The sequence below is a fragment of the Oncorhynchus masou genome, chromosome 6, assembly GCF_036934945.1.
Source record: "Oncorhynchus masou masou isolate Uvic2021 chromosome 6, UVic_Omas_1.1, whole genome shotgun sequence".
Taxonomy (NCBI): domain Eukaryota; kingdom Metazoa; phylum Chordata; class Actinopteri; order Salmoniformes; family Salmonidae; genus Oncorhynchus; species Oncorhynchus masou.
The window spans coordinates 22,524,123-22,550,395 of NC_088217.1; the positions used below are offsets into that span (position 1 = coordinate 22,524,123).

Here is a 26,273-nt window from a genome sequence, read left to right on the forward strand (position 1 = left end):
AACACCTCACAGCACAACACCTCTCCACTATTTGATCTAGATAGGTTGTGTGTAGGTATTGATATGTAGGCTATGTGTGCCTTTAAAAAATATATGTATATATGTAATTCTGTTCTTGTCTATTAATGTTCTGTATCATGTCATGTTTCATGTTTTGCGTGGACCCTACGAGAAAAGTAACTGCTACTTTTACAACAGCTAATGAAGATCCTAATAAAATACCAAACACCAAATTAGCCATGGATGGAGTAAGGGAATTTGACTTTTACATTATTATCTGTACTGGCCAATGATTTTAACGGTGATAGTGATCCGACCATAAATTCATATATTTCGCCCCTGGCCTGAGAGGATGGAAGTTCAATACGTAGAAGTAGTATTGTAGCATCATTGCCCATGAAAGGAAGTTAGGCTAGCAAGCAAGCATTTTTTGCCAGGTAGCCTAGGACAACAAAAACTCAAAGCTTGTACTGTATGATAGGATCATAGTCCATTTTGGATATCATTGGAATTTTTCTGCAAGCAGGGTGATTCAACATATTTTTTCTACTTGCGGCCATGCACACACACACACACACACACACACACACACACACACACACACACACACACACACACACACACACACACACACACACACACACACACACACACACACACACACACACACACACACACACACACACACACACACACACACACAGAGAAATTAGCACCATGGACAGCCACATCATATTTAGCTTACATTGATTGAACTACATTTTTTTGGTGTCTTTTAGTTGTCACTGTACTAAACTAAGCATAGGTGATTTGATGATGTTGAAATGTTGAAGTTGAAATGGTGCTGGAATAGTGGAGGAAGCTCCTTACAGTAACTCGCTGTGGTTCTAAATCAACGATTTGCTTGACCATGCTGTAGATCATGTTAGTTACATGTAAAATGCTTTGTGGACTTCACTGGACAGATGTTCCTCTCCAGAGTTCTCATGAAGCAAAGGTGTGGTTGAATTTATTCTACCACTGTGTCTTCTTATTGTCTCAGCCTTAGGCCTATATATCATGGTGCAAGGCATATGAACTAACAGGTTAAAAAGCAATCAACGCAATCACAATTATCACAACATATGTGTTGTAATATTGCTTTTTTTCCCTGGCTTGGCTTCCCCAGTGATTTTACCCACGCACTGCTATTGCCAGAACATCAGACACATAGATAAGAATCCCTCGAGTATGTTTCTGAGTTAAATAATATTAATCAATAAACAGTAATGACATAATGTAGAGGAGAGAAGTCTTGAATATCTTTGAGGACCATAGTGGGTTTACTTACACGTTGTCCAAACAGCAAACTACTCAATAGTTACATAAATTACTGATGTCATCTATGCACATAACATTTGAGTTATGGAACATTATTTTAAAGGCACAATATTCAGCTTCGCAAGCGACCCGACCAAATTCACATTGAAATTAAGGATGCATGATAGATCGGAGAACATGTCGGAATCGGACGATATTAACTAAAAACGCCCACTATTGTGACTAATCCTTATTGTGGCTAGTTTAACATAGATGGGTCCTACCACCATTAATCCAATAAAAACTGTCTTATAAATGAGGGTTATTTTAGATGATGATACCTACTATATAGTTAGCTAGCTAACTATAGCTACTGAAACAGATTATATTGTTTTGTTATGTTTTTAGGGAAGAACATTGTTTGCATCCATGAGCTTGCTAGCTTTTTTTATGACAGCACTGTAGGTGTGCAAGACAACTTTACCAGCATTATAGCAAATGTATCGATTAATTGTTGTGACATGAAATGCGAGTGATAGTGTAAACAATGTGTAATAATAACTATGTAAAAAATGTATGAAAGCATTAAATGATTATGTGACGTGCAGTCATATTCAGGTCCTGATTGGTCAACAAGCTTCTGATTATTTGACACGTCTTCCATCAGATCCTCCTCTCCACCCTCTCCGAGTTGGGCATCTCTTCCCACCAGGTGGCTGCTCATACCTTCACCACTCCAACCTATCTCCTATTCTCGCCTGGCTCTGTCATAACCTCACATGGTCTCCTAGTGTTATTTGACACGTTAAATAGTGTTAAATAGTATATTTTTTCGACACACAAAGACCCGAATGGCGTTCCATAGCAAAGACCCAAACAGCGTTCCATAGAAATCCTGGTTGAGAATGAAACGACAAAACAAATGAACAACGAAACAGCACATCAAGTAAGTGAAAGAAATAGGTTTTGATTACATTTTACTGGTAATGGGGACATACGTAAATGCCAACAAAATAACCTTTTGGTCAGTGTGGTGTGTGTGTGTGTGTGTGTGTGTGTGTGTGTGTGTGTGTGTGTGTGTGTGTGTGTGTGTGTGTGTGTGTGTGTGCGTGTGCGCGTGCGTGTGCGTGTGCGTGTGTGTGTGTGTGTAACCTTAATTTAACTAGACAAGTCTGTTAAGAACAAATTCTTATTTGCAATGACGGCCTACCCCGGCCAAAGCCGGACAACGCTGGGCCAATTGGGCGCCACCCTATGGGACTCCCAATCACGGCCGGATGTGATATAGCCTGGATTCGAAACCAGGGACTGTAGTGACGCATCTTGTGTTGAGATGCAGTGCCTTAGACCTGCTGCGTCCATGTGTGTGTGTTAACTATTTAACTGTACTAGAATGCTTCAAAAGCAGCATAAATGTTAAATATCGGTTATCAGTATCGGAAGGAACATTTTGGATATCGGTATCGGCCAAAATGTCATATCGGTGCATCACTAATTGAAATGTCATTGGATCTGTAATTCTCATTGAACGCAAGTCTGACAAGCAGTTGATTCATTTTATTCATTCTACTACTTCTATGCTTCTTGTTGTTAAGCTTCGTTTTTGCATCTTTTTACTTTCAGTTTTGTACACCAGCTTCAAACAGCTGAAAATTCTATATTTTTGGTTATTGAAAATACATTTTAAATCTGTTTAGATGAATCAATGAATCTCTACATTTCTTGTTTTGTCACAATAACTGAAATAAATCAAACAGTTTATCATTTTTATCCAGGTAATACAGGAGCGATTTCTACACACTGCACATTTACAACCATACTTTTGGTACAAGGTGACAGCATACTGACAGACAGTATCTGGTAGCTTCCCTCTTCAGGCTCATTTGATCTTGTTTCTGGGTTTGAACACCACAGTGGTGTAGTTCACAGAGTCATCATTATCATTGTCATCACTGTCCTCCCCATCCTCCATGTCCTCCCCGTCCTCCATATCATCTCCTTTGTCTGTCTCACCCCCTCTCTTTCTTCTGTTGGGCTACATATCCTGGCAGAGGCCTCTTCTGTCTTCACCTCACCGTAATAGTCATCCTCCTCCTCCTTTGCCTCTCTTAGCTATTCCTCCACGTTCTTGTAGTCAACTCCAGAGCAGATCGTCCATCGACCATGGTACCTTCCTCCCAGGACAGACGCCACGTTCTCATAGTCCCTCCTTAAAGAAGCCTCAGGGGAAACGTTGATGTAGTCCTTGTCTTGGCCGAATGCTCTGACACTGGGATTAATGCAGGGGCCAAAGGTGAAATTTTCAGACTAGAAAGAACACAGGGGAAATGTCAACTTTACACACTGTTATTCATATAGGAATTATTCTGTATTTTATAGAACTCAACAGTTGTCAGGATTGTGCACATCTCAAGTAAACTCTTCTAACAGAATAGCCAAACATAATGTTCTCCAAGTTATATTATGTTATTTTTAGCTTCATGTTACGGCAATAATCAAAAGCAGAGGTTTTAGAGGGTTCCTGCTTCCTGTGAGGTAAATCACCAAGTCATCAGATCTCGTTGAGGAAGTCTTGTCATCAACAAAATGGAGACATCCGTATTGAATTTAGTTTATAAAGTCTGTATGTACTTAAATCATGTCTGGTCTACATTGGTTAATTGTAAAACAAATGTACATAAATGATTGGTATACCAAGTGGGAATGTTACTTATACACAGGAGAGAGATACGTTTATCTGCAGCCTCTTCAATGACTCCGGTGAGATGATGGTGTTGATGGTACATAATAAATACATCTCCCAGTCATAAGCATTGCCATGAGCCATATTTGTTGGGGTGGTCCTGGACAATCCTACCTGGTATTTGCCTCCACCTTGGTTGGATGTGGCTGGATTTAGTGAAAGACACAAATGTTTTCATATGTTGATTTATGAGTGGATGTAATGGATAAGATAGCTGCTGAGATTTACCTCACAGATAATGCCCTGTACGTTACAGACCTCTAGCTTTTGTTCCCCAAAAGGGACGAAGAGCATTAAGAAAGTTAGGGAAGAGTCCTAGTTTATGCATGCATGGAGCTGATGCTTTTATCCAAAGCGACTTACAGTCATGCGTGCATCCATTTTTTTGTATGGGTGGCCCCAGCGGGAATTAAACCCATTATTGAGCCAGAGGACCACATCTATCTTGAGATGCAGCCATTGTGTTTAACTTAAACTTCGGTGTATGTCATGCATTACAGGATGTCAACTTCATTTACTCAAAAAGATTTCAAGTGAAAATTAGAGTTAATGTAGGTAAATGATTGAGATTCTGATGTAACAGGGCTCGGGTCAATTCAAATCGAAGGCAGTCAATTCATGGAGGTGATTCCAAAATAAAATTCAAACATTTAAAAACATTTGAAATATTTGGCTTCTTCATTTCAGTTTATTGAAAATCATTGAAATTGGAAAAATGATTGAATTGGAATTTCAGTTTACTTCCTGAATTGACTGCCTTGATTTAAAATTGACCCCAACCGTGTTATGTAAGGAACAATGTTATTAACATATGAGATTATGATGACATCTGATTAATCAACCATTGTTTTAAGTTGAAATGATCACCCTTAACACTCACCCCTTCGCTTCTTCAGAACCACCAACACAAAGCTATGGCAGTGCCTCTCCTATGGCCATGTATGTAGAACACCAATGGGTTTGGGCCGCAGAAAAAAAAAAATAACACAGTGGGTGAGGATGTATTGCCTTTGAGCCGAATATTAACTTATCTCATCTTATCCGATCTGTTTTTGTCCAAATCTTCAATGGACAATGCATGATTTACGTGAAAGTCTGAGTGAAGCGGACACATATCAAGTTAGGATTTATACCAGTTAATGTCATTGATATAACAACAATAACTATTGTCGGTAATTCCATTTCTATCAAACTTCAGGATAAGACCCAGATGCATATACAGGACGCAGATGGTTCGAATCTCTGATATTTATTAAAATATAAGGGGCAGGCAAGAGGCAAGTCAAGGACAGGCATAAGTTCGTAAAACAGGTCAGAGTCCGAATGGTACAGGGTGGCAGGGAGGCTCGAGGTTAGGGCAGGCCGAATGGTACAGGGTGGCAGGCAGGCTCGAGGTCAGGGCAGGCCAAATGGTACAGGGTGGAAGGCAAGCTCGAGGTCAGGGCAGGCCAAATGGTACAGGGTGGCAGGCAGGCTCGAGGTTAGGGCAGGCCGAATGGTACAGGGTGGAAGGCAGGCTCGAGGTCAGGGCAGGCCGAATGGTACAGGGTGGCAGGCAGGCTCGAGGTCAGGGCAGGCCGAATGGTACAGGGTGGCAGGCAGGCTCGAGGTCAGGGCAGGCCAAATGGTACAGGGTGGCAGGCAGGCTCGAGGTCAGGGCAGGCTGAATGGTAAAGGGTGGCAGGCAGGATCGAGGTCAGGGCAGGCCGAATGGTACAGGGTGGCAGGCAGGCTCAAGGTCAGGGCAGGCCAAATGGTACAGGGTGGAAGGCAGGCTCGAGGTCAGGGCAGGCCGAATGGTACAGGGTGGCAGGCAGGCTCGAGGTTAGGGCAGGCCGAATGGTACAGGGTGGCAGGCAGGCTCGAGGTCAGGGCAGGCCGAATGGTACAGGGTGGCAGGCAGGCTCGAGGTTAGGGCAGGCCGAATGGTACAGGGTGGCAGGCAGGCTCGAGGTTAGGGCAGGCCGAATGGTACAGGGTGGCAGGCAGGCTCGAGGTCAGGGCAGGCCGAATGGTACAGGGTGGCAGGCAGGCTCGAGGTCAGGGCAGGCCAAATGGTACAGGGTGGAAGGCAGGCTCGAGGTCAGGGCAGGCCGAATGGTACAGGGTGGCAGGCAGGCTCGAGGTCAGGGCAGGCCAAATGGTACAGGGTGGCAGGCAGGCTCGAGGTCAGGGCAGGCTGAATGGTACAGGGTGGCAGGCAGGCTCGAGGTCAGGGCAGGCCGAATGGTACAGGGTGGCAGGCAGGCTCGAGGTCAGGGCAGGCCGAAAGGTACAGGGTGGCAGGCAGGCTCGAGGTCAGGGCAGGCCGAAAGGTACAGGGTGGCAGGCAGGCTCGAGGTCAGGGCAGGCCGAATGGTACAGGGTGGCAGGGAGGCTCGAGGTCAGGGCAGGCCGAATGGTACAGGGTGGCAGGCAGGCTCGAGGTTAGGGCAGGCCGAATGGTACAGGGTGGCAGGCAGGCTCGAGGTCAGGGCAGGCCGAATGGTACAGGGTGGCAGGCAGGCTCGAGGTCAGGGCAGGCCAAATGGTACAGGGTGGAAGGCAGGCTCGAGGTCAGGGCAGGCCGAATGGTACAGGGTGGCAGGCAGGCTCGAGGTCAGGGCAGGCCGAATGGTACAGGGTGGCAGGCAGGCTCGAGGTTAGGGCAGGCCGAATGGTACAGGGTGACAGGCAGGCTCGAGGTCAGGGCAGGCCAAATGGTACAGGGTGGAAGGCAGGCTCGAGGTCAGGGCAGGCCGAATGGTACAGCGTGGCAGGCAGGCTCGAGGTTAGGGCAGGCCGAATGGTACAGGGTGGCAGGCAGTCTCGAGGTTAGGGCAGGCCGAATGGTACAGGGTGGCAGGCAGGCTCGAGGTTAGGGCAGGCCGAATGGTACAGGGTGGCAGGCAGGCTCGAGGTCAGGGTAGGCCAAATGGTACAGGGTGGAAGGCAAGCTCGAGGTCAGGGCAGGCCAAATGGTACAGGGTGGCAGGCAGGCTCGAGGTTAGGACAGGCCGAATGGTACAGGGTGGAAGGCAGGCTCGAGGTCAGGGCAGGCCGAATGGTACAGGGTGGCAGGCAGGCTCGAGGTCAGGGCAGGCCGAATGGTACAGGGTGGCAGGCAGGCTCGAGGTCAGGGCAGGCCAAATGGTACAGGGTGGCAGGCAGGCTCGAGGTCAGGGCAGGCTGAATGGTAAAGGGTGGCAGGCAGGATCGAGGTCAGGGCAGGCCGAATGGTACAGGATGGCAGGCAGGCTCAAGGTCAGAGCAGGCCAAATGGTACAGGGTGGAAGGCAGGCTCGAGGTCAGGGCAGGCCGAATGGTACAGGGTGGCAGGCAGGCTCGAGGTTAGGGCAGGCCGAATGGTACAGGGTGGCAGGCAGGCTCGAGGTTAGGGCAGGCCGAATGGTACAGGGTGGCAGGCAGGCTCGAGGTCAGGGCAGGCCGAATGGTACAGGGTGGCAGGCAGGCTCGAGGTCAGGGCAGGCCAAATGGTACAGGGTGGAAGGCAGGCTCGAGGTCAGGGCAGGCCGAATGGTACAGGGTGGCAGGCAGGCTCGAGGTCAGGGCAGGCCGAATGGTACAGGGTGGCAGGCAGGCTCGAGGTCAGGGCAGGCCAAATGGTACAGGGTGGCAGGCAGGCTCGAGGTCAGGGCAGGCTGAATGGTACAGGGTGGCAGGCAGGCTCGAGGTCAGGGCAGGCCGAATGGTACAGGGTGGCAGGCAGGCTCGAGGTCAGGGCAGGCCGAATGGTACAGGGTGGCAGGCAGGCTCGAGGTCAGGGCAGGCCGAATGGTACAGGGTGGCAGGCTGGCTCGAGGTCAGGGCAGGCCGAAAGGTACAGGGTGGCAGGCAGGCTCGAGGTCAGGGCAGGCCGAATGGTACAGGGTGGCAGGCAGGCTCGAGGTCAGGGCAGGCCGAATGGTACAGGGTGGCAGGCAGGCTCGAGGTCAGGGCAGGCCGAATGGTACAGGGTGGCAGGCAGGCTCGAGGTCAGGGCAGGCCAAATGGTACAGGGTGGCAGGCAGGCTCGAGGTCAGGGCAGGCCGAAAGGTACAGGGTGGCAGGCAGGCTCGAGGTCAGGGCAGGCCGAATGGTACAGGGTGGCAGGCAGGCTCGAGGTCAGGGCAGGCCGAATGGTACAGGGTGGCAGGCAGGCTCGAGGTCAGGGCAGGCCGAATGGTACAGGGTGGCAGGCAGGCTCGAGGTCAGGGCAGGCCGAATGGTACAGGGTGGCAGGCAGGCTCGAGGTCAGGGCAGGCCGAATGGTACAGGGTGGCAGGCAGGCTCGAGGTCAGGGCAGGCCAAATGGTACAGGGTGGCAGGCAGGCTCGAGGTCAGGGCAGGCCGAATGGTACAGGGTGGCAGGCAGGCTCGAGGTCAGGGCAGGCCGAATGGTACAGGGTGGCAGGCAGGCTCGAGGTCAGGGCAGGCCGAATGGTACAGGGTTGCAGGCAGGCTCGAGGTCAGGGCAGGCCGAATGGTACAGGGTGGCAGGCAGGCTCGAGGTCAGGGCAGGCCGAATGGTATGGCAGGCGCGTTCGGTGTCAGGGCAGGCAGAAAAGGTTGGAACTGTTAACTTATTGTTTCTCCAGTGTCTGGAAACTTGACAAAAAGCTGCTCACAGTTTTCAATGATAGGCCAAACTGGACATTTCCATATCCAGTAACCATCTGAACACTTAACTCCCACAGAGCCTCCAAATGTTCCATTATTCTGCTGAACTCCCGAATCACCTGTTGAAATTGTAGAATTGTCACTTTGTATATTTTTTTAATTAGCTCTAATTTGCATGCAAATGTCCGAATGAGGATACCAGATCTGGTATAATTCACACAGGCCCCATTTTGTGATCTGCCTTTTTCTACACTGTCATTCATTTTCTTGTACTGTATATCAATTTCAGTGAACAGAACAGTAGCTTTAAACCATGCTAGCTAGTGCTAGCCACTCAACAAAATCTATGGGCTTTTAGTCAATAAAACTAAATGTTTTCATGTTTGGTTAACTACTAATTAAGTTTATGAATTTACTTTATTTAGTTACTTTAGTACACCCCCCCCCCCAATGCATTGTGGTCTGTTCTGTTGAACCTTACCTTCCAACCTGGTAAGCAGAAGCATCCCGATAAGAAAAGTGTAGACTATCTTCATGTTCATGTACAGTAATAAAGTCCTACTACTCTAGGCCCAAGGTCTCTGACCCAGTAAAGGTGCAGTTGTCTCTGAGTGGCTACATGCTTTGGCTACTTCATTCTAAAACATTATCCACTCTACATCGTCAGCACTTAGTTCATCTTATGCTTGAGCAGTTTATAGACCAATAGATCAGACAAATAAGCCAAACCCCCAGTGAAAACGTGTTGACCACAACCACTCCATGAGGTGGAGTTGCTTGAAAGTATTGCTGAAGATAAATTACATTTCAGTCTGCTGGATTACAGTGCCCATTTATTGAATGGTGTCATCTTTTTGATTTCCAGTTGCATTCATAAAACTATCACAGATATCAGAACGGAAACATGTTGCAAAACATAGGGTTCACACACACATATGGGTAACACATGACAGTGGCTGTTGTAAACAAGAAATTATAAATTCATTATAAAGTAATTTCATCAATAGCTGTCATGAATCGTCATAGATGATATAGCAATATTTCAAGTGTAGGCCTTGGAATTTTGTCTGATTTTTACACATAAATATATCTACCATCATCATATTGTCAGGCACTGTTCAAAATATAATCAAATACATAACTGAGAGACGTAGAGCCCATCCTAATAACTATCATTTCCCGTAACGTAGGCCGAAGGAGTTATGGTTGTATGAGGACCTCCATGCTCGATTCTGACGAATCCTGTTTTGTGGGTGGGGCTTTGCTGGGTACCACCACCAACACACCCTTCTGGGTAGTTCCGCCTCTAGCAGTGGATTGTCTACGTCATTGGGTAGAAGTGCAGGAAGTTTGTCAGGGGTGGGCCCTCTGTTGATGCAGTGGATAAATCTCTCAAGACTTTTAGCATTGCATTGTCTGGACTCTCCCCTGTGGAAACAACGTTTATATTGCATTGTAGATCCCAAAATGAGCCTTAACAGTCACCACAGCAAAAACAACACATGTCTCAGTCACCCTTTATATCTCTGTTATAATACTGTCATGTCATAGTCAAAATAATGCTTTTAGGACTAACACTCGTGTGAAGCATGACCTTCATGCTTTCTATCTCATCTCATTTGATCTAAACCACTGATAATTTGTCCACATACATACTGTATTTACAGACACTATTTAATTTACATGAGTGACTGTACCTTGGGTATAGTGGGAGTATCTGAGACTGCTAGTGGGGAAAGTCTCTGTTAGTGAAGCGATTAACATCAGAACCACGGTGAACTGCCGCATGGTTGGTGGTGTTAACCTAGAACCCACCGCTTGGCTTAATGTATCTGTAAGGAGAAACACAGGAGAGAAGTCCAGTACATTAAAGGTGCAGTAATGACCAACATTTGAATAGACCTTAGGGTAGTAGGAAGGCCTTAAAAGGGAATTATCTAGCCAAAATAAATCATGGTAAAAAAAACTGTATATGTATATAACTGTATATTGTCCACCTGCTCACCCCTTTAGATCAACGTGGATTCTGTAAATGGATACAGTGCATCTTAGCAGGGGTTGGTTTAGTGTGAAATGCAGTTTGATGTATTGTGGATGTGTGTAAAGGGCAGTGGATGTATTGTGGATGTGTGTAAAGGCAGTTGATGTATTGGGATGTGTGTAAAGGCAGTTGATGTATTGGGGATGTGTGTAAAGGCATTTTGATGTATTGTGGATGTGTGTAAAAGGCAGTGGATGTATTGGGATGTATGTAAAGGGCAGTGGATGTATTGGGGATGTGTGTAAAGGGCAGTGGATGTGTGTAAAAGGCAGTGGATGTATTGGGATGTGTGTAAAGGCAGTTGATGTATTGGGGATGTGTGTAAAGGGCAGTTGATGTATTGGGGATGTGTGTAAAGGCATTTTGATGTATTGGGATGTGTGTAAAAGGCAGTTGATGTATTGGGGGTGTGTGTAAAGGGCAGTTGATGTATTGGGGAGATGTGTACATTTTATTTTTCATTTTTTTATTTCACCTTTATTTAACCAGGTAGGCTAGCTGAGAACAAGTTCTCATTTACAACTGCGACCTGGCCAAGATAAAGCATAGCAGTGTGAACAGACAACACAGAGTTACACATGGAGTAAACATTAAACAAGTCAATAACACAGTAGAAAAAAGGGAAAAAAGAGTATATATACATTGTGTGCAAAAGGCATGAGGAGGTAGGCAAATAATTACATTTTAGCAGATTAACACTGGAGTGATAAATGATCAGATGGTCATGTGCAGGTAGAGATACTGGTGTGCAAAAGAGCAGAAAAGTAAATAAATAAAAACTGTATGGGGATGAGGTAGGACAATCGGGTGGGCTATTTACCGATGGACTATGTAGAGCTGCAGAGATCGGTGAGCTTCTCAGATTGCACATGTTTAAAGTTGATGAGGGAGATAAAAGTCTCCAACTTCAGGGATTTTCTCAATTCATTCCAGTCACAGGCAGCAGAGAACTGGAAGGAAAGGCGGCCAAATGAGGTGTTGGCTTTAGGGATGATCAGTGAGATACACCTGCTGGAGCGCGTGCTATGGGTGGGTGTTGCCATCGTGACCAATGAACTGAGATAAGGCGGAGCTTTACCTAGCACGGACTTGTAGATGCCCTGGAGCCAGTGGGTCTGGCGACGAATATGTAGCGAGGGCCAGCCGACTAGAGCATACAGGTCGCAGTGGTGGGTGGTATAAGGTGCTTTAGTAACAAAATGGATGGCACTGTGAAAAACTGCATCCAGTTTGCTGAGTAGAGTATTGGAAGCTATTTTGTAGATGACATCGCCAAAGTCGAGGATCGGTAGGATAGTCAGTTTTACTAGGGTAAGTTTGGCGGCGTGAGTGAAGGAGGCTTTTTTTGCGGAATAGAATAGAAAGATTTGATTTTAGATTGGAGATGTTTGATATGAGTCTGGAAGGAGAGTTTACAGTCTAGCCAGACACCTCAAATCAAATCAAATCAAATTTTATTTGTCACATACACATGGTTAGCAGATGTTAATGCGAGTGTAGCGAAATGCTTGTGCTTCCAGTTCCGACAATGCAGTAATAACCAACAAGTAATCTAACTAACAATTCCAAAACTAATATCTTATACACAGTGTAAGGGGATAAAGAATATGTACATAAAGATATGAATGAGTGATGGTGCAGAGCAGCATAGGCAAGATACAGTAGATGGTATCGAAGTATATACATATGGGATGAGTATGTAAACAAAGTGGCATAGTTAAAGTGGCTAGTGATACATGTATTACATAAGGATGCAGTAGATGATAGAGTACAGTATATACGTATACATATGAGATGAATAATGTAGGGTATGTAAACATTATATTAGGTAGCATTGTTTAAAGTGGCTAGTGATATATTTTACATCCTTTCCCATCAATTCCCATTATTGAAGTGGCTGGAGTTGAGTCAGTGTGTTGGCAGCAGCCACTCAATGTTAGTGGTTGTTTTAACAGTCTGATGGCCTTGAGATAGAAGCTGTTTTTCAGTCTCTCGGTCCCAGCTTTGATGCACCTGTACTGACCTCGCCTTCTGGATGACAGCGGGGTGAACAGGCAGTGGCTCGGGTGGGTGTTGTCCTTGATGATCTTTATGGCCTTCCTGTAAGATCGGGTGGTGTAGGTGTCCTGGAGGGCAGGTAGTTTGCCCCCGGTGATGCGTTGTGCAGACCTCACTACCCTCTGGAGAGCCTTACGGTTGTGGGCGGAGCAGTTGCAGTACCAGGCGGTGATACAGCCAGACAGGATGCTCTCGATTGTGCATCTGTAGAAGTTTGTGAGTGTTTTTGGTGACAAGCCGAATTTCTTCAGCCTCCTGAGGTTGTAGAGGCGCTGCTGCGCCTTCTTCACGATGCTGTCTGTGTGAGTGGACCAATTCAGTTTGTCTGTGATGTGTATGCCGAGGAACTTAAAACTTACTACCCTCTCCACCTAGGTACTTATAGATGACCACATATAGATGACCACATATTCTAGGTCGGAACCATCCAGGGTGGTGATGCTAGTCGGGCGTGCGGGTGCATGCAGCGAACGGTTGAAAAGCATGCATTTGGTTTTACTAGCATGTAAGAGCAGTTGGAGGCCACGGAACGAGTGTTGTATGGCATTGAAGCTCGTTTTGGGGTTAGATGCACAGTGTCCAAGGAAGGGCCAGAAGTATACAGAATGGTGTTCTGGAGAGGTGGATCAGGGAATCGCCCGCAGCAAGAGCAACATCATTGATATATACAGAGAAAAGAGTCGGCCCGAGAAATGAACCCTGTGGCACCCCATAGAGACTGCCAGAGGAATGGACAAAATGCCCTCCGATTTGACACACTGAACTGAACTGAAATGGCAGTTGATGTATTGGGGAGATGTGTAAAAGGCAGTTGATGTATTGGGGAGATGTGTAAAAGGCAGTTGATGTTTTGGGGAGATGTGTAAAAGGCAGTTGATGTTTTGGGGAGATGTGTAAAAGGCAGTTGATGTTTTGGGGAGATGTGTAAAAGGCAGTTGATGTTTTGGGGAGATGTGTAAAAGGCAGTTGATCTATTGGGGATGTATGTAAAAGGCAGTTTAATGTAGTGGGGATGTGTGTAAAAGGCATTTTTAAGTATTGTGGAGGTGTGTAAAAGGCAGTTGATGTATTTGGGATTTTTTTATAAAGCTGTTTGAGATATTGTGGATGTGTGTAAAAGACAGTTGATCTATTGGGGATGTGTGTAAAAGGCAGTTTAATGTAGTGGGGATGTGTGTAAAAGGCATTTTTAAGTATTGTGGAGGTGTGTAAAAGGCAGTTGATGTATTTGGGATGTATGTAAAAAGCTGTTTGAGATATTGTGGATGTGTGTAAAAGGCAGTTGATCTATTGGGATGTGTGTAAAAGGCAGTTTAATGTAGTGGGGATGTGTGTAAAAGGCATTTTTAAGTATTGTGGAGGTGTGTAAAAGGCAGTTGATGTATTTGGGATGTGTGTAAAAAGCTGTTTGAGATATTGTGGATGTGTGTAAAAGGCATTTTTAAGTATTGTGGAGGTGTGTAAAAGGCAGTCGATGTATTTGGGATGTATGTAAAAAGCTGTTTGAGATATTGTGGATGTGTGTAAAAGGCAGTTTGAAGTATTGGGGAGGTGTGTAAAAGGCAGTTTGAAGTATTGGGGAGGTGTGTAAAAGGCATCAACTTCCCAATGCACGAAGTTGTATCTTTACCTTGTCAACTTAGACAGGATGACATAACAGTGGAGTTTATGAACTCATCAGTTCATCTATTGGGATGTGTGTAAAAGGCAGTTGATCTATTGGGGATGTGTGTCAAAGGTAGTTGATGTATTGGGGTGATGTGTAAAAGGCAGTTGATGTTTTGGGGAGATGTGTAAAAGGCAGTTGATGTTTTAGGGAGATGTGTAAAAGGCAGTTGATGTATTGGGGATGTGTGTAAAAGGCAGTTGATGTATTGGGGAGGTGTGTAAAAAGGCAGTTTGATGTTCTTGGGGATGTGTGTAAAAGGCAGTTTGATGTATTTGGGAGGTGTATAAAAGGCAGTATGACGTATTGGGGATGTGTGTAAAAGGCAGTTTGACGTATTGGTGAGGTGTGTAAAAGGCAGTTTGATGTTCTTGGGGATGTGTGTCAAAGGCAGTTTGACGTATTGGTGAGGTGTGTAAAAGGCAGTTTGATGTTCTTGGGGATGTGTGTCAAAGGCAGTTTGATGTTCTTGGGGATGTGTGTCAAAGGCAGTTTGACGTATTGGGGAGGTGTATAAAAGGCAGTTTGATGTTCTTGGGGATGTGTGTAAAAGGCAGTTTGACTTATTGGGGAGGTGTATAAAAGGCAGTTTGACGTATTGGGGATGTGTGTAAAAGGCAGTTTGATGTTCTTGGTGAGGTGTGTAAAAGGCAGTTTGATGTTCTTGGGGATGTGTGTCAAAGGCAGTTTGACATATTGGGGTGGTGTGTAAAAGGCAGTTTGAAGTGTTGTGGATGTGTGTAAAAGGCAGTTTGATGTGTCAGGGATGTGTGTGGTTGCCGGGCAACTTGCCAATATGACCTCAGTGTTAACTCATATCACCTGCTCTGTGGAGATGAAAGCAACTCACCCTGCAGAGCACACAGGAGGAACACAGGGGAAAGGTTGGGGTATTGACCTCCCACAGCTGACTGAATAATCCCAGAGCTGCTCATATTCTTCTCAACGAAGACAGAAACTCACTCTTTCAGACACACACATAGATTATTGTGCATGCACGCACGGACGCGCACACACACAAAACAGAATGATCTCCTCCTACTCCTATCCACCCCCCCCCCCACACACACACACACTCTCTCAAAAACTCAACAGTTGACTTCAAACTGGAGCATCAAAGGTCTGTGACATCATTACCAACCACTACTTCCTCAGGTCTCTCTGGCTGACTGAAGGGATGCGCTTGATATTCAATTATCCTGTTTACTCACTGCTAGAGTCCCATTTCTGCCCACACACCACATTGTAACGATGAGAAAGTAAACATTTCCAAATCTTTCATATTCAAGGAGCTTTCCAGGGAGCCCTGAATCACTTTTTATTGGCTAATTATTTTTCCTGACTTGATTACTTTGGACAGTTAAGCGGAAGGGAAACATTAGCTACAAATGTTTTTAAAGGTTTTCATATACCAATAAATCCTGAATTATATTAATGATCTAAAAAAAATCCACTTTGGACCCACATCTATTCCGCACAGTACTCATGAATTCAAATTAAACATGGTCCTATGTAGCTCAATTGGTAGAGTATGATGCTTGCAATGCCAGGATAGTGGGTTTGATTCCTAGGAACACATATACATGTAAAAAAAAAAAAAAAAAAAAAAAGGTATGCACGCATGACTGTAAGTCACTTTGGATAAAAGTGTCTGTTAAAATGCATAAAAAAATAGAATAGCAAAGAGAATAGCCTAAAAATAATCTTCAGAAACCTCCAGATTGTGGTTTTGATGGAGGGGAACCTTGACTCAAGCCTTGACTCTTCTGGCTTGTTAAACACGAAAGAGGCCTGTAACCGAGTAGTTGATCTGCTTTCCATGCTCCGCTAAAGTCAAAGACACTGATCCTGCAGTGCAGATCTCAGTTAACAAAGGAATACTGATCACTGCCTGCCTCAGCTGTGGATCTGGTTAACCTGGCACTCCTCTGGTGCATTACAGTACACCACACTAACCACAACCTTTACTACGTTCCTGAAAACCTTGATAAGGCATATGTACAGTACATTGAATGTAAATAAAGAGAAAGATAGACTGACAAAAATAGGTGATTCTTGACATCTTGAACTTCCTGGAAACCCAGTTTCTTTCTTGAATTCAACTTGCTGAAATTTAGGCCAAATATCTTGTTTGTTTAGAACCAGGAACAATCAATGTGTTTGATTTCAACACCAAGTTGACAAACCACTCAGTTTCAAGACAATGGCATACATATTCTGTTCACCATAACAAAATCTACCATGGGAGGAACAACATTGGCTTACCTGTTTCCCTGTGGAGCCGACTGAAGAGGAAAGATATTTAGACCACTCCGACTGTGTCCTCACTACCCACCCCAAAGGGGCTTTTGTAGGGTGACCACTTGCGTCATCATCCATGTGTTGGAACCTGGTGTGCTTGGACCTCCTCCCTTCTTTCTATCTTTCCTTTCATCCCCCTGTTCTCTCTTCTGTTTGGTGATTGCCGGAATTTCTCAGAAGTGAATCCCCTGAATTGGACAAAATGAAGTTGTATTTAGACCCGTCCAGCACATAATGCAGGGCAATTGAGTTTTATTTAGACCCGGCCGGCACATAATGCAGGGTAATTGAGTTTTATTTAGACCCATCCAGCACATAATGCAGGGTAATTGAGTTTTATTTAGACCCGTCCAGCACATAATGCAGGGTAATTGAGTTTTATTTAGACCCGTCCAGCACATAATGCAGGGTAATTAAGTTATATTTAGACCCGTCCAGCACATAATGCAGGGTAATTAAGTTGTATTTAGACCCGTCCAGCACATAATGCAGGGTAATTAAGTTTTATTTAGACCCGTCCAGCACATAATGCAGGGTAATGAAGTTGTATTTAAACCCGTCCAGCACACAATGCAGGGTAATTGAGTTGTATTTAGACCCGTCCAGCACATAATGCAGGGTAATTGAGCTTTATTTAGACCAGTCCAGCACATAATGCAGGGTAATGAAGTTGTATTTACACCCGTCCAGCACATAATGCAGGGTAATTGAGTTTTATTTAGACCCGTCCAGCACATAATGCAGGGTTATTGAGTTGTATTTAGACCCATCCAGCACATAATGCAGGGTAATGAAGGTGTATTTAGACCCATCCAGCAAATAATGCAGGGTAATGAACGTGTATTTAGACCCGTCCAGCACATAATGCAGGGCAATTGAGTTTTATTTAGACCCGTCCAGCACATAATGCAGGGTAAATAAGTTGTATTTAGACCCGTCCAGCACATAATGCAGGGTAATTAAGTTGTATTTAGACCCGTCCAGCACATAATGCAGGGTAATTAAGTTGTATTTAGACCTGTCCAGCACATAATGCAGGGTAATTGAGTTTTATGACAAGATCATCCGGACAATAAACAAAATAATGGAACATGTCAAGATCATCCGGACTATAAACAAAATAATGGAACATGTCAAGAACATCTGGACTATAAACAAAATAATGGAACATGTCAAGATCTTCTGGACTATAAACAAAATAATGGAACATGTCAAGATCTTCCGAACTATAAACAAAATAATGGAACATTGCAAAGGAGAAGTGGTTTGATGAATATGTAGCCCCATACCCAATATCCTCTTGATGTTGTTCCTTGTATTTAAACTACACAAAAGGGGGATGGGATGTTACAAAATAGCACTTGCTACATTTGCTAGTCCATTTCCCCCAAAAAAGGAGTGGAAAAAGTCATTCACTAGACATTCTGATAATCAAAGGCATATCTACTATTATAGAATGGGAAGTCTAATCCTGAAGGCTGATTGGTTAAAACCACATTCCAGCCGGTGTCTATTCCAGAAGTTACCATTGGCTAAATTTATGATGTTAAAATGCCTATTTACTCTGTTCCATCTGACTGCGCAACGCATTGTCTTATTAGCCCAGCCATTTATCAACTTGTCAACGTGTCCAAACTTTTGACTGGTACTGTATATCCTCCAAACACCGGCTTCTCGGGCAGTATCACATAAGTAAATGTTATAAAGGTAACACACAACACTTTCTAAATGTACAACATACCATGGAAATACAGTTCATTCTGCAACTATTCTGACCCCTTGGCTTTTTTCCATATTTTGTTACAGCCTTATTCTAAAATGGATTTAGAAAATATATATATATTATTTATATACCTGGGGCGGCAGGTAGATAAGTGGTTAGAGCGTTGGGCCAGTAACCAAAAGGTTGCTAGATCAAATCCCCAAGCTGACAAAGAAAAAATCTATCGTTCTGACCTGGAGTAGGTTTTCGTCAAGGATCTCTTTGTACTTTGTTCTGTTCATCTTTCCCTGATCAGTCTCCCAGTCCCTGTCATTGAAAAACATCCCCATAGCATGGTGCTGCCACCACCATGCTTCACCGTAGGGATGGTGCCAGGTTTCTTCCATATGTGATGCTTAGCATTCAGGCGAAATAGTTCTATCTTTGTTTCATCAGACCAGAGAATCTTGTTTCTCATCGTCTGAGAGTCTTTTGGTGCCTTTTAGCAAACTCCAAGCGGGCTATCATGTTCCTTTTACTGAGGAGTGGCTTCTGTCTTGCCACTCTACTTTAAAAACCTGATTGGTGGAGTGCCACAGATGAACTCTGGAGCCCTGTGAGAGTGACCATCGGGTCACCTCCCTGACCAAGGCCCTTCTCCCCTGATTGCTCAGTTTGGCCTGGCGGCCAGCTCTAGGGAGAGTCTTGATGGTTCAAAATTCATTCAATTTAAGAATGATGGAGGCCACTGTGTTCTTGGGGACCTTCAATGTTGCAGTAATTATTTAGTACCATTCCCCAGATCTGTACCTCAACACAATCCTGTCTCAGCTCTACAGACAACTCCTTTAACCTTGGTTTTTGGTTTTTGCTCTGAAATGCACTGTCAACTGTGGGACCTTATATAGAGGTTTGTGCCTTTCCAAATCATGTCCAATTAATTACATTTACTACAGGTGGACTCCAATCAAGTTTAAGAAACATCTTAAGAATAATCAATGGAAACAGGATTCAGCTGAGCTTAATTTTGAGTCTCATAACAAAGGGTCTGAATACTTGTTTTTTATTTGTAATACATTTGCAAAAATGTCTAAAAACATGTTTTTGCTTTGTCATTATGGTGTATTGTGTGTAGATTGACGAGGGGATGAAATTATTTAGTACATTTTAGAAGGCTGTAACGTAACAAAATATGGAACAAATCAAGGGGTCTGAATACATTCCGAATGCACTGTAAATAAATATGTGTAGGGTTCGATTCAATCCGTAGCGCTGAAAATCCACACTTTAGAGGGAAATGTAAAGTTAATTTCGATTGAACCAACATATACAGCATTAACCATAAATGCAGTCTCTTCGAACGGCGGAACATTGACTTTACATTTCTATCGCACTTCAGCACTATGGATTGAATCGAGCCCAAAGTGTGTTTAACAAAAGGGCTCGTAGTTGCTTGACTACAACTATAGTAAAGGGTATGATAAACTGTAGATCAAAAATATGGTTTTATTATAAATACATAAGCAGGGTTGGGTAGGTTACTTTCTAAATGATTACCCAAACTAAGTAATAATCTGATAACTTTCAGTTGCTTTTTGAATGCTTTCCTCTAAAGAGGCATTAGAAGAAGACAAAAAGGATCCATCAAACTCATTATAGTGGTCTCTGACTTGTGGTCAGACTCTCTCAGGCTGAAGAAACTTAAACATGCCTTTTTGTCAATACTGAATTGAGAAAACAGAAAGGTGTCATAATGTATTTTTTTCTGCAAACATCCTTTCTAAATGTAAAAGTAATCCAAGAACTAATCACCTAGTTTTTCAAAAGTATCTGTAATTGGATTACAATATTTCTGCTTGTAACGTAACTGATTGCAGTTACAGTTTCTTGTAAATGATTACATGTCATTGATTACATGTAATCGGTTACTCCCAACCATGTACATTAGGGGTATGGCAGCTCGTCATTGCCACACATCATGTGGTGGTTCATGTTTATGTAAACATTTCAAGAAGAAGAGTCCATTGGTTGGTTCATGGTTGTTGATGGGGGAAGGCTCTAAGCCCCCTCCCCACTCCATCAGTCTCTGTCAAAGGTTATAGCCAGTCTGAGCCCAAATACACTTCTCCTTTTGTCATCCATCACTTCCATTCCTCCTCTCTTCTTTTTTGGCTTCTCTCTCTCCCTTTCCTCAGACAATAGATGGGCTACTTCCTAGGAAGCTGTTGTAAAACTGGGACATGAAAGAAGAGAGAAAGAGTGAGATAAATATAGAGAGCTCCCACTCCCTTTCTCTTCCATCAGATTATAGAGGAGCTGTTTCCCTTGGAGAAAAAAAAGAGAAGCGAGAGAGAGAGATTTCAGTGTTTCATGAAGCAGCACTATAGGGAGACTACAACTTGCCACTAGACACATTGAGAAAATGTTATGTGGAAAAATGTTGTCTTTGTTGAAATATCTGGGGTGTACCCAAACATCTAGTCGTCTTTGAGACGGGCTCATGTATTGTTGTTGTTTTTCCATTGCTTTGAGAGCCCAAACAACGCTTCCCATATTTACTGATGGATCTCGGCTATTTTGTGGGAGAATGAAAAAAATCATAATGTATTGTGTTTATTCAAAGTGAGAGAGTCTGGCTTAGTGACAGTCACAGTTGAAAATAGAAGGATTGTTGCTCTCACCACATTGAGATAGGGTATATTCACCAACGATAAAATGAATCCACACGCCACAGGGAAGAATGACCTGGAAGGAGATATAGACATGCATAAGAAGTGTGAACATTTCAACCCAGCAGACACTGCCACTTCAGCGTACAACTACCACAGAGTGATTCCGTCTTTGGTGTTACAGAACTTCAGAACTTGAATGCCCAAGACAAATATCCCTGTAGAGATATCAGAAATTATTTTTTGGCGCTTTCTCACGTGCTTTGACCGCAGTTTGTCTCAGAAAGTGGTCCAGGGCTGGTCCCTGGACGCAGTCAGTAAAGTGATGTTGGCTTTCTTTGACCCTTCAGTCATGTCAGAACCTTGGATAAGGTGGAAGAGAAACTCTGACGTGGTAGCGTCTGTGATCTTCCAAACTGGGCGTTCATTTTGACAGTGTTGGCATGGCATCAGTCATTTAGCTGCTGTGTTAAATTGAAGGCCAATATAGTTTGGGAATGGTCTGGGAATGGTCTGGGAATGGTCTGGGAATGTTGATACTGCTTTCCCCTGGAACTTTCCAATCAGTTGGCATCAAAGAAAGGAAACAAGGAGAAGCAGGTGTTTAAAAATACGGTGCTGCCACCAAGGTACTGTATGTCTCTCATATAACCTAATCGTCTCCCAGCTCTCCTGTTGCTATGTGGTTGCTCCACCTTGCTTTCTAGAAAGCATGTCTTCTAAGACGCTCTGGATGAAAGTGTCTGCTGAATGTCCCCAAAAAAATGTAACATCTAAAATGTCCTCTCTATCAATACCCCAGATGTGCTTTTGAACTCACCTGAACAGGAGCACGAAGCCATAGCTCTCCACGGCCATGCCGATGATTGGCCAGCGGAACAGCACCAAGGCCACACCCCCCAGGAAGAAGGTGGAGCCTCTGAGCTTTTGTCTCTGGAAGAAGAAACCGACCGACCTCCTCAGGCCAATGATGAACATCAGACCAGTCAGAAACAGAACCTGAAGGAAAGAAGTATGAAACAAGTTCTGTTTGAAAATATAGAAAACTGTTTTCCTGTTTGTAATGCTATTATTGTCACTGTTATTTCCTTTTACTGTGACTATTGTCATGCAACCAACAGAGTTAAAGTTCTGCGGTCGCCACCTTGGATGCTGTAGGTACATTAAATCTCAGTCGATCTACAAACACATAGCCTATTAGCTATACAATTGTAATGTTATACCCCTGAGAAGGGGGAAATATGGGAAATGATTCACACTGACCCATTCACTGGGACGGCAGGGTAGTTCTAGTGGTTAGAGTGTTGGACTAGTAACCGGAAGGTTGCAAGTTTAAATCCCTGAGCTGACTAGGTCGTTCTGCCCCTGAACAGGCAGTTATCACCATAGTTCCTAGGCTGTCATTGAAAATAAGAATTTGTTCTTAACTTACCTAGTTAAATAAATCTAAAAAACAAAATAGCATCGGTGACTGAGTTGTGATGATGAATTGCATAAAATCATAAACACTTTCCATAAATATCTCTTTTCTTAAATGATACTGAACCAAAATTTAAACGCAACGTGCAACAATTTCAACAATTTTACTGAATTACAGTATATATAAGGAAATTAGTCAATTTACATAAATTCATTAGACGCTAATCTATGGATTTCACATGACTGGGCAGGGGCACAGCCATTGGTGAGTCTGAGAGGGTATAGGCCCACCCACCTGGGAGCCAGGCCCAACCACTGGGGTGCCAGGCCCAGCCAATCAGAATGAGTTTTTCCCCACAAAAGGGCTTTATTACAGACCGAAATACTCCTCAGTTTCACCAGCTGTCTGGGTGGCTTGTCTCAGACGATCCCGCAGGTGAAGAAGCTGGATATGGAGGACCTGGGCTAGAGTAGTTACACATGGTCTGCCGTTGTGAGGCCAGTTGGACGTACAGCCACATTTTCTAAAATGAAGTTGCAGGTGGCTTATGGTAGAAAAATTAACATTACATTTTTCTGGTAACAGCTCTGGTGGACATTTCTGCAGTCAGCATGCAACTTGCACGCTCCCTCAAGACTTGAGACAACTGTGGCATTGTATTGAGTGACAAAACTGCACATTTTAGAGTGGCCTTTTATTGTCCCCATCACAAGGTGCACCTGTGTAATGGTCAAGCTGTTTAATCAGCTTCTTGATATGCCACACCTGTTAGATGGATGGATTATCTTGGCAAAGGAGAAATGCTCACTAACAGGGATGTAAACAAATTTGTGCACAACATTTGAGAGAAATACGCTTTTTGTGCATACTGTATGGAACATTTCTGGGATCTTTTATTTCAGCAAATGAAACATGGGACCAATACTTTACATGTTAAACTTTATATTTTCGTTCAGTATAGAAGATATTGAAGCACTCTGGGACTGGGGTTGGATCCTCCTGTTTTAGTATTAAACCCATGTGAAACCTGTAGTGCTCTTCCTTCCTCTGGCTCTCAGCCAACTCTGCATATGGAACATTTCTGGGATCTTTTATTTTAGCTCATGAAACATGGGACCAACACTTCACTTGTGTTTGGTGGGGTTATGGTATGGGCAGGTATTAGCTACAGACATTGAACACAATTGTATTTATCGATGGCAATTTGAATAGAGATAGAGTGACAAGATCCTGATGTCCATTGTTGTGCCATTCATCCGCCACCATCACCCCATGTTGCAGCATGATAATCCATAGCCCCATGTCGCTTGGATCTGTACACAATTCCTGGAAGTTGAAAATGTCCCAGTTCTTCCATGGCCTGCAAACTCACCAGACATGTGATGCTCTGCATTGACGTATACGACAGCGTGTTCCAGTTCCTGCCAATATCCTGCAACTTTGCACAGCCATTGAAGTCCAAAGTCCCCAAAATAGCCTGATCAACTCTATGCGAAGTAGATGTGTCGCGCTGCATGAGGCAATGATGGTCACACAAGATACTGACTGGTTTTCTGATCCACACCCCTTCTTTTATTACAGGTGTCTGTGATCAACAGATGCACATCTGTATTCCCAGTCATGTGAAATCCATAGATTAGGGCCTAATGAATTTATTTCAATTCACTGATTTCTTTATATAGATTGTAAGTCAGCAAAACCTTTGAAATTTTTGCATGTTGCATTTATGTTTTTGTTTCTTGATAAGAACGCTGTTCACTGAGTACAACAGTTCAACATCATAGTCCCCTTCACTCTCATCACTAAGCTCAGGACCCTGGGACTGAACCCCTTCCGCTACAACTGGACCCTGGACTTCCTAATTGGCCGCCCCCAGACGATGAGGGTAGGCAACAACATATCCAACCATAAATACGAGGCCCCTCAACAGTGTGTGCATAGTCCCCCCTGTACTCCCTGTTCACCCGTGACTGCCTGGCCCACGACTCCAACACCCTCATCAAGTTTGAGAGGAGGTCAGAGACCTGGCAGTGTGTTACCAAGACAACAACCTGTCCCTCAACGGCAGCAAGACAAAGGAGCTGAAGGTGGAATACAGGAAATGGAGGGGTGAGCACGCCCCCATTCACATTAATGGGGCTGTCGTGGAGCGGGTCGAGAGCTTCAAGTTCCAAAGGTGTCCACGTCACTACGAAATGAACATGTTTGACACATACCCACAAAGTTGTGAAGAGGGCACGACAACGCCTCTTCCCCCTCAGGAGCCCTTCAACGTCACTGCAATAGAAGTCTCTGCCGGCAGATAACTACCTGACTCACTGTATCTATAAGCGACTCATTCTCTGAAAGTCGGTTTTTGTTTGTTTGGGGGATGTCTGTAGACACGGCAGTAGTCCCAGGACGGTTTTAAAATGCCCTTTTGTCTGGCATCTCACAAACACACTGTCGCCGCCAACAGTATAGTTGCCTAGAGGGGAGCCGATTCCGAACTGGGGTAGTTCGTTTCATGTTTCAGGCTCTTTGCATGTGACCCGAGAGTGCGGAGTTAGCTGTCTGAGAGAGTGGTGAATGTGCTGCTAAAAAGACAAATCTGGGAGGCGAATCCAGAAGACGCAGGCCAACATAACATACAAACCACTGTTCAAGATTCCACTTGTTCACAAATAGGCAGGCGCGATTAGAACTCAGTCAGATCAAGCAATATTTAGATGTTGACCCATAATTTATTTTCTTTATTGTGTTCAACAAAATATATATTTGTATTATTATTTTCAAATGAGAAAGATTATTACTTACATTCCCAAACGCCAGCAAGACAGAGTCAAAGTACAGCAGCACGCCAAAGAGCAGGAAGAAGAGGCCAAAGCCTGTGAGACCAACACCAATCTCTGGAACACACACACACATAGAGAGAGAAACACACACACACATACAAATTAGCTCTACAGTCTCTACAGTCTGTTCCTACATTTAGTCTACAGAGTTCAAACTTACAGTATCCATAGCCTTGTAGGCTTTCACCATGACACACTTCAAAGTTAAAAGTTCACAACAAAATAACTCAAGTCCAGGTAAAATATGTCGACTAGCAGATTTACCTGAGCAATCCTTGCAAGTAAATAAAAATAAACTGATTGTAAGAAAGGCTGTTGTAAACCACTCACTCTGAGTCTCCGTGATTGAAACCATGATGTCCTTGTCTTCCCCTGAATTCTCTCCCCTTGTCTCTCCCTTCTTGTGTCTCTCTCTCTCTTTGTTTCCTTCTCGTTGCGATCGGTGTGTAGATCTGTGCACCTCCTTTCTCTTCGGTAACCTTTGAACTGTGCTGTCACATCCTGCGTGCTAGGTGATCATCAACCAGACTAGGGGGGGTTATCCATTGATTTGCTCTTAAGCTGCCTTCCTGACTTGGTCTCTCTTGATAAACGGATCCAGTTTATCACAATGGGACTTCCTAGTTTCAATCAAGGAATCATATACAACTGTTGTTTTTAATGGCCCTATTTTTATAAAGGAGACAATTTTTTGATAGAGTGGATGTGAAATGGATTGCCTCTGTAGGCTTGTTATCAACTGATTGGTTTGTCAGAGGCTCCTCTCTCAACCATTATCATTAGATTCACAGTTTTCACAGACTCAGTGGGATTGTTCTGGCATGGTTGTAATCTTTTCAAAAAAGGCTACAGGCACTACAAAGTCTTACTTGTGAAGAAACAAGATACCCAGCATCATGTGTTCACTGGAGGTTGTACAGACCCGAGAGAGTTTAACCTTG

The 26,273-nt window shown here is 44.1% G+C and overlaps 2 protein-coding genes across 3 annotated transcripts; both read right to left on the reverse strand.

The window, feature by feature from the left end:
- Positions 1-9,513: 9,513 nt before the first annotated feature.
- On the reverse strand, positions 9,514-19,763 carry kiss1 (KiSS-1 metastasis suppressor). The gene is given in 4 exon segments (XM_064967947.1): positions 9,514-9,987; positions 9,990-10,069; positions 10,339-10,473; positions 16,672-19,763. Coding segments are annotated over 3 exon segments (345 nt in total). The 5' UTR covers positions 10,430-10,473; positions 16,672-19,763; the 3' UTR covers positions 9,514-9,813.
- Positions 19,764-19,895: 132 nt separating this feature from the next.
- Positions 19,896-25,819, reverse strand: LOC135541630 (vesicle transport protein GOT1A-like). 2 transcript variants are annotated; one of them, XM_064967945.1, is made up of 5 exons: positions 25,663-25,818; positions 25,295-25,386; positions 21,899-22,077; positions 21,091-21,154; positions 19,896-20,642 (listed from the first exon to the last, which is right to left on the reverse strand). In XM_064967945.1, exons 1-5 carry the CDS (start codon positions 25,685-25,687, stop codon positions 20,601-20,603), a joined length of 402 nt encoding a protein of 133 aa, XP_064824017.1. In that variant the 5' UTR covers positions 25,688-25,818; the 3' UTR covers positions 19,896-20,600. The 2 variants fall into 2 exon arrangements, with proteins under 2 accessions (XP_064824017.1, XP_064824018.1); XM_064967946.1 differs by lacking the exon at positions 19,896-20,642 and adding an exon at positions 20,659-20,733 and having other exon boundaries at positions 25,663-25,819.
- Between the last annotated feature and the right edge of the window lie 454 nt (positions 25,820-26,273).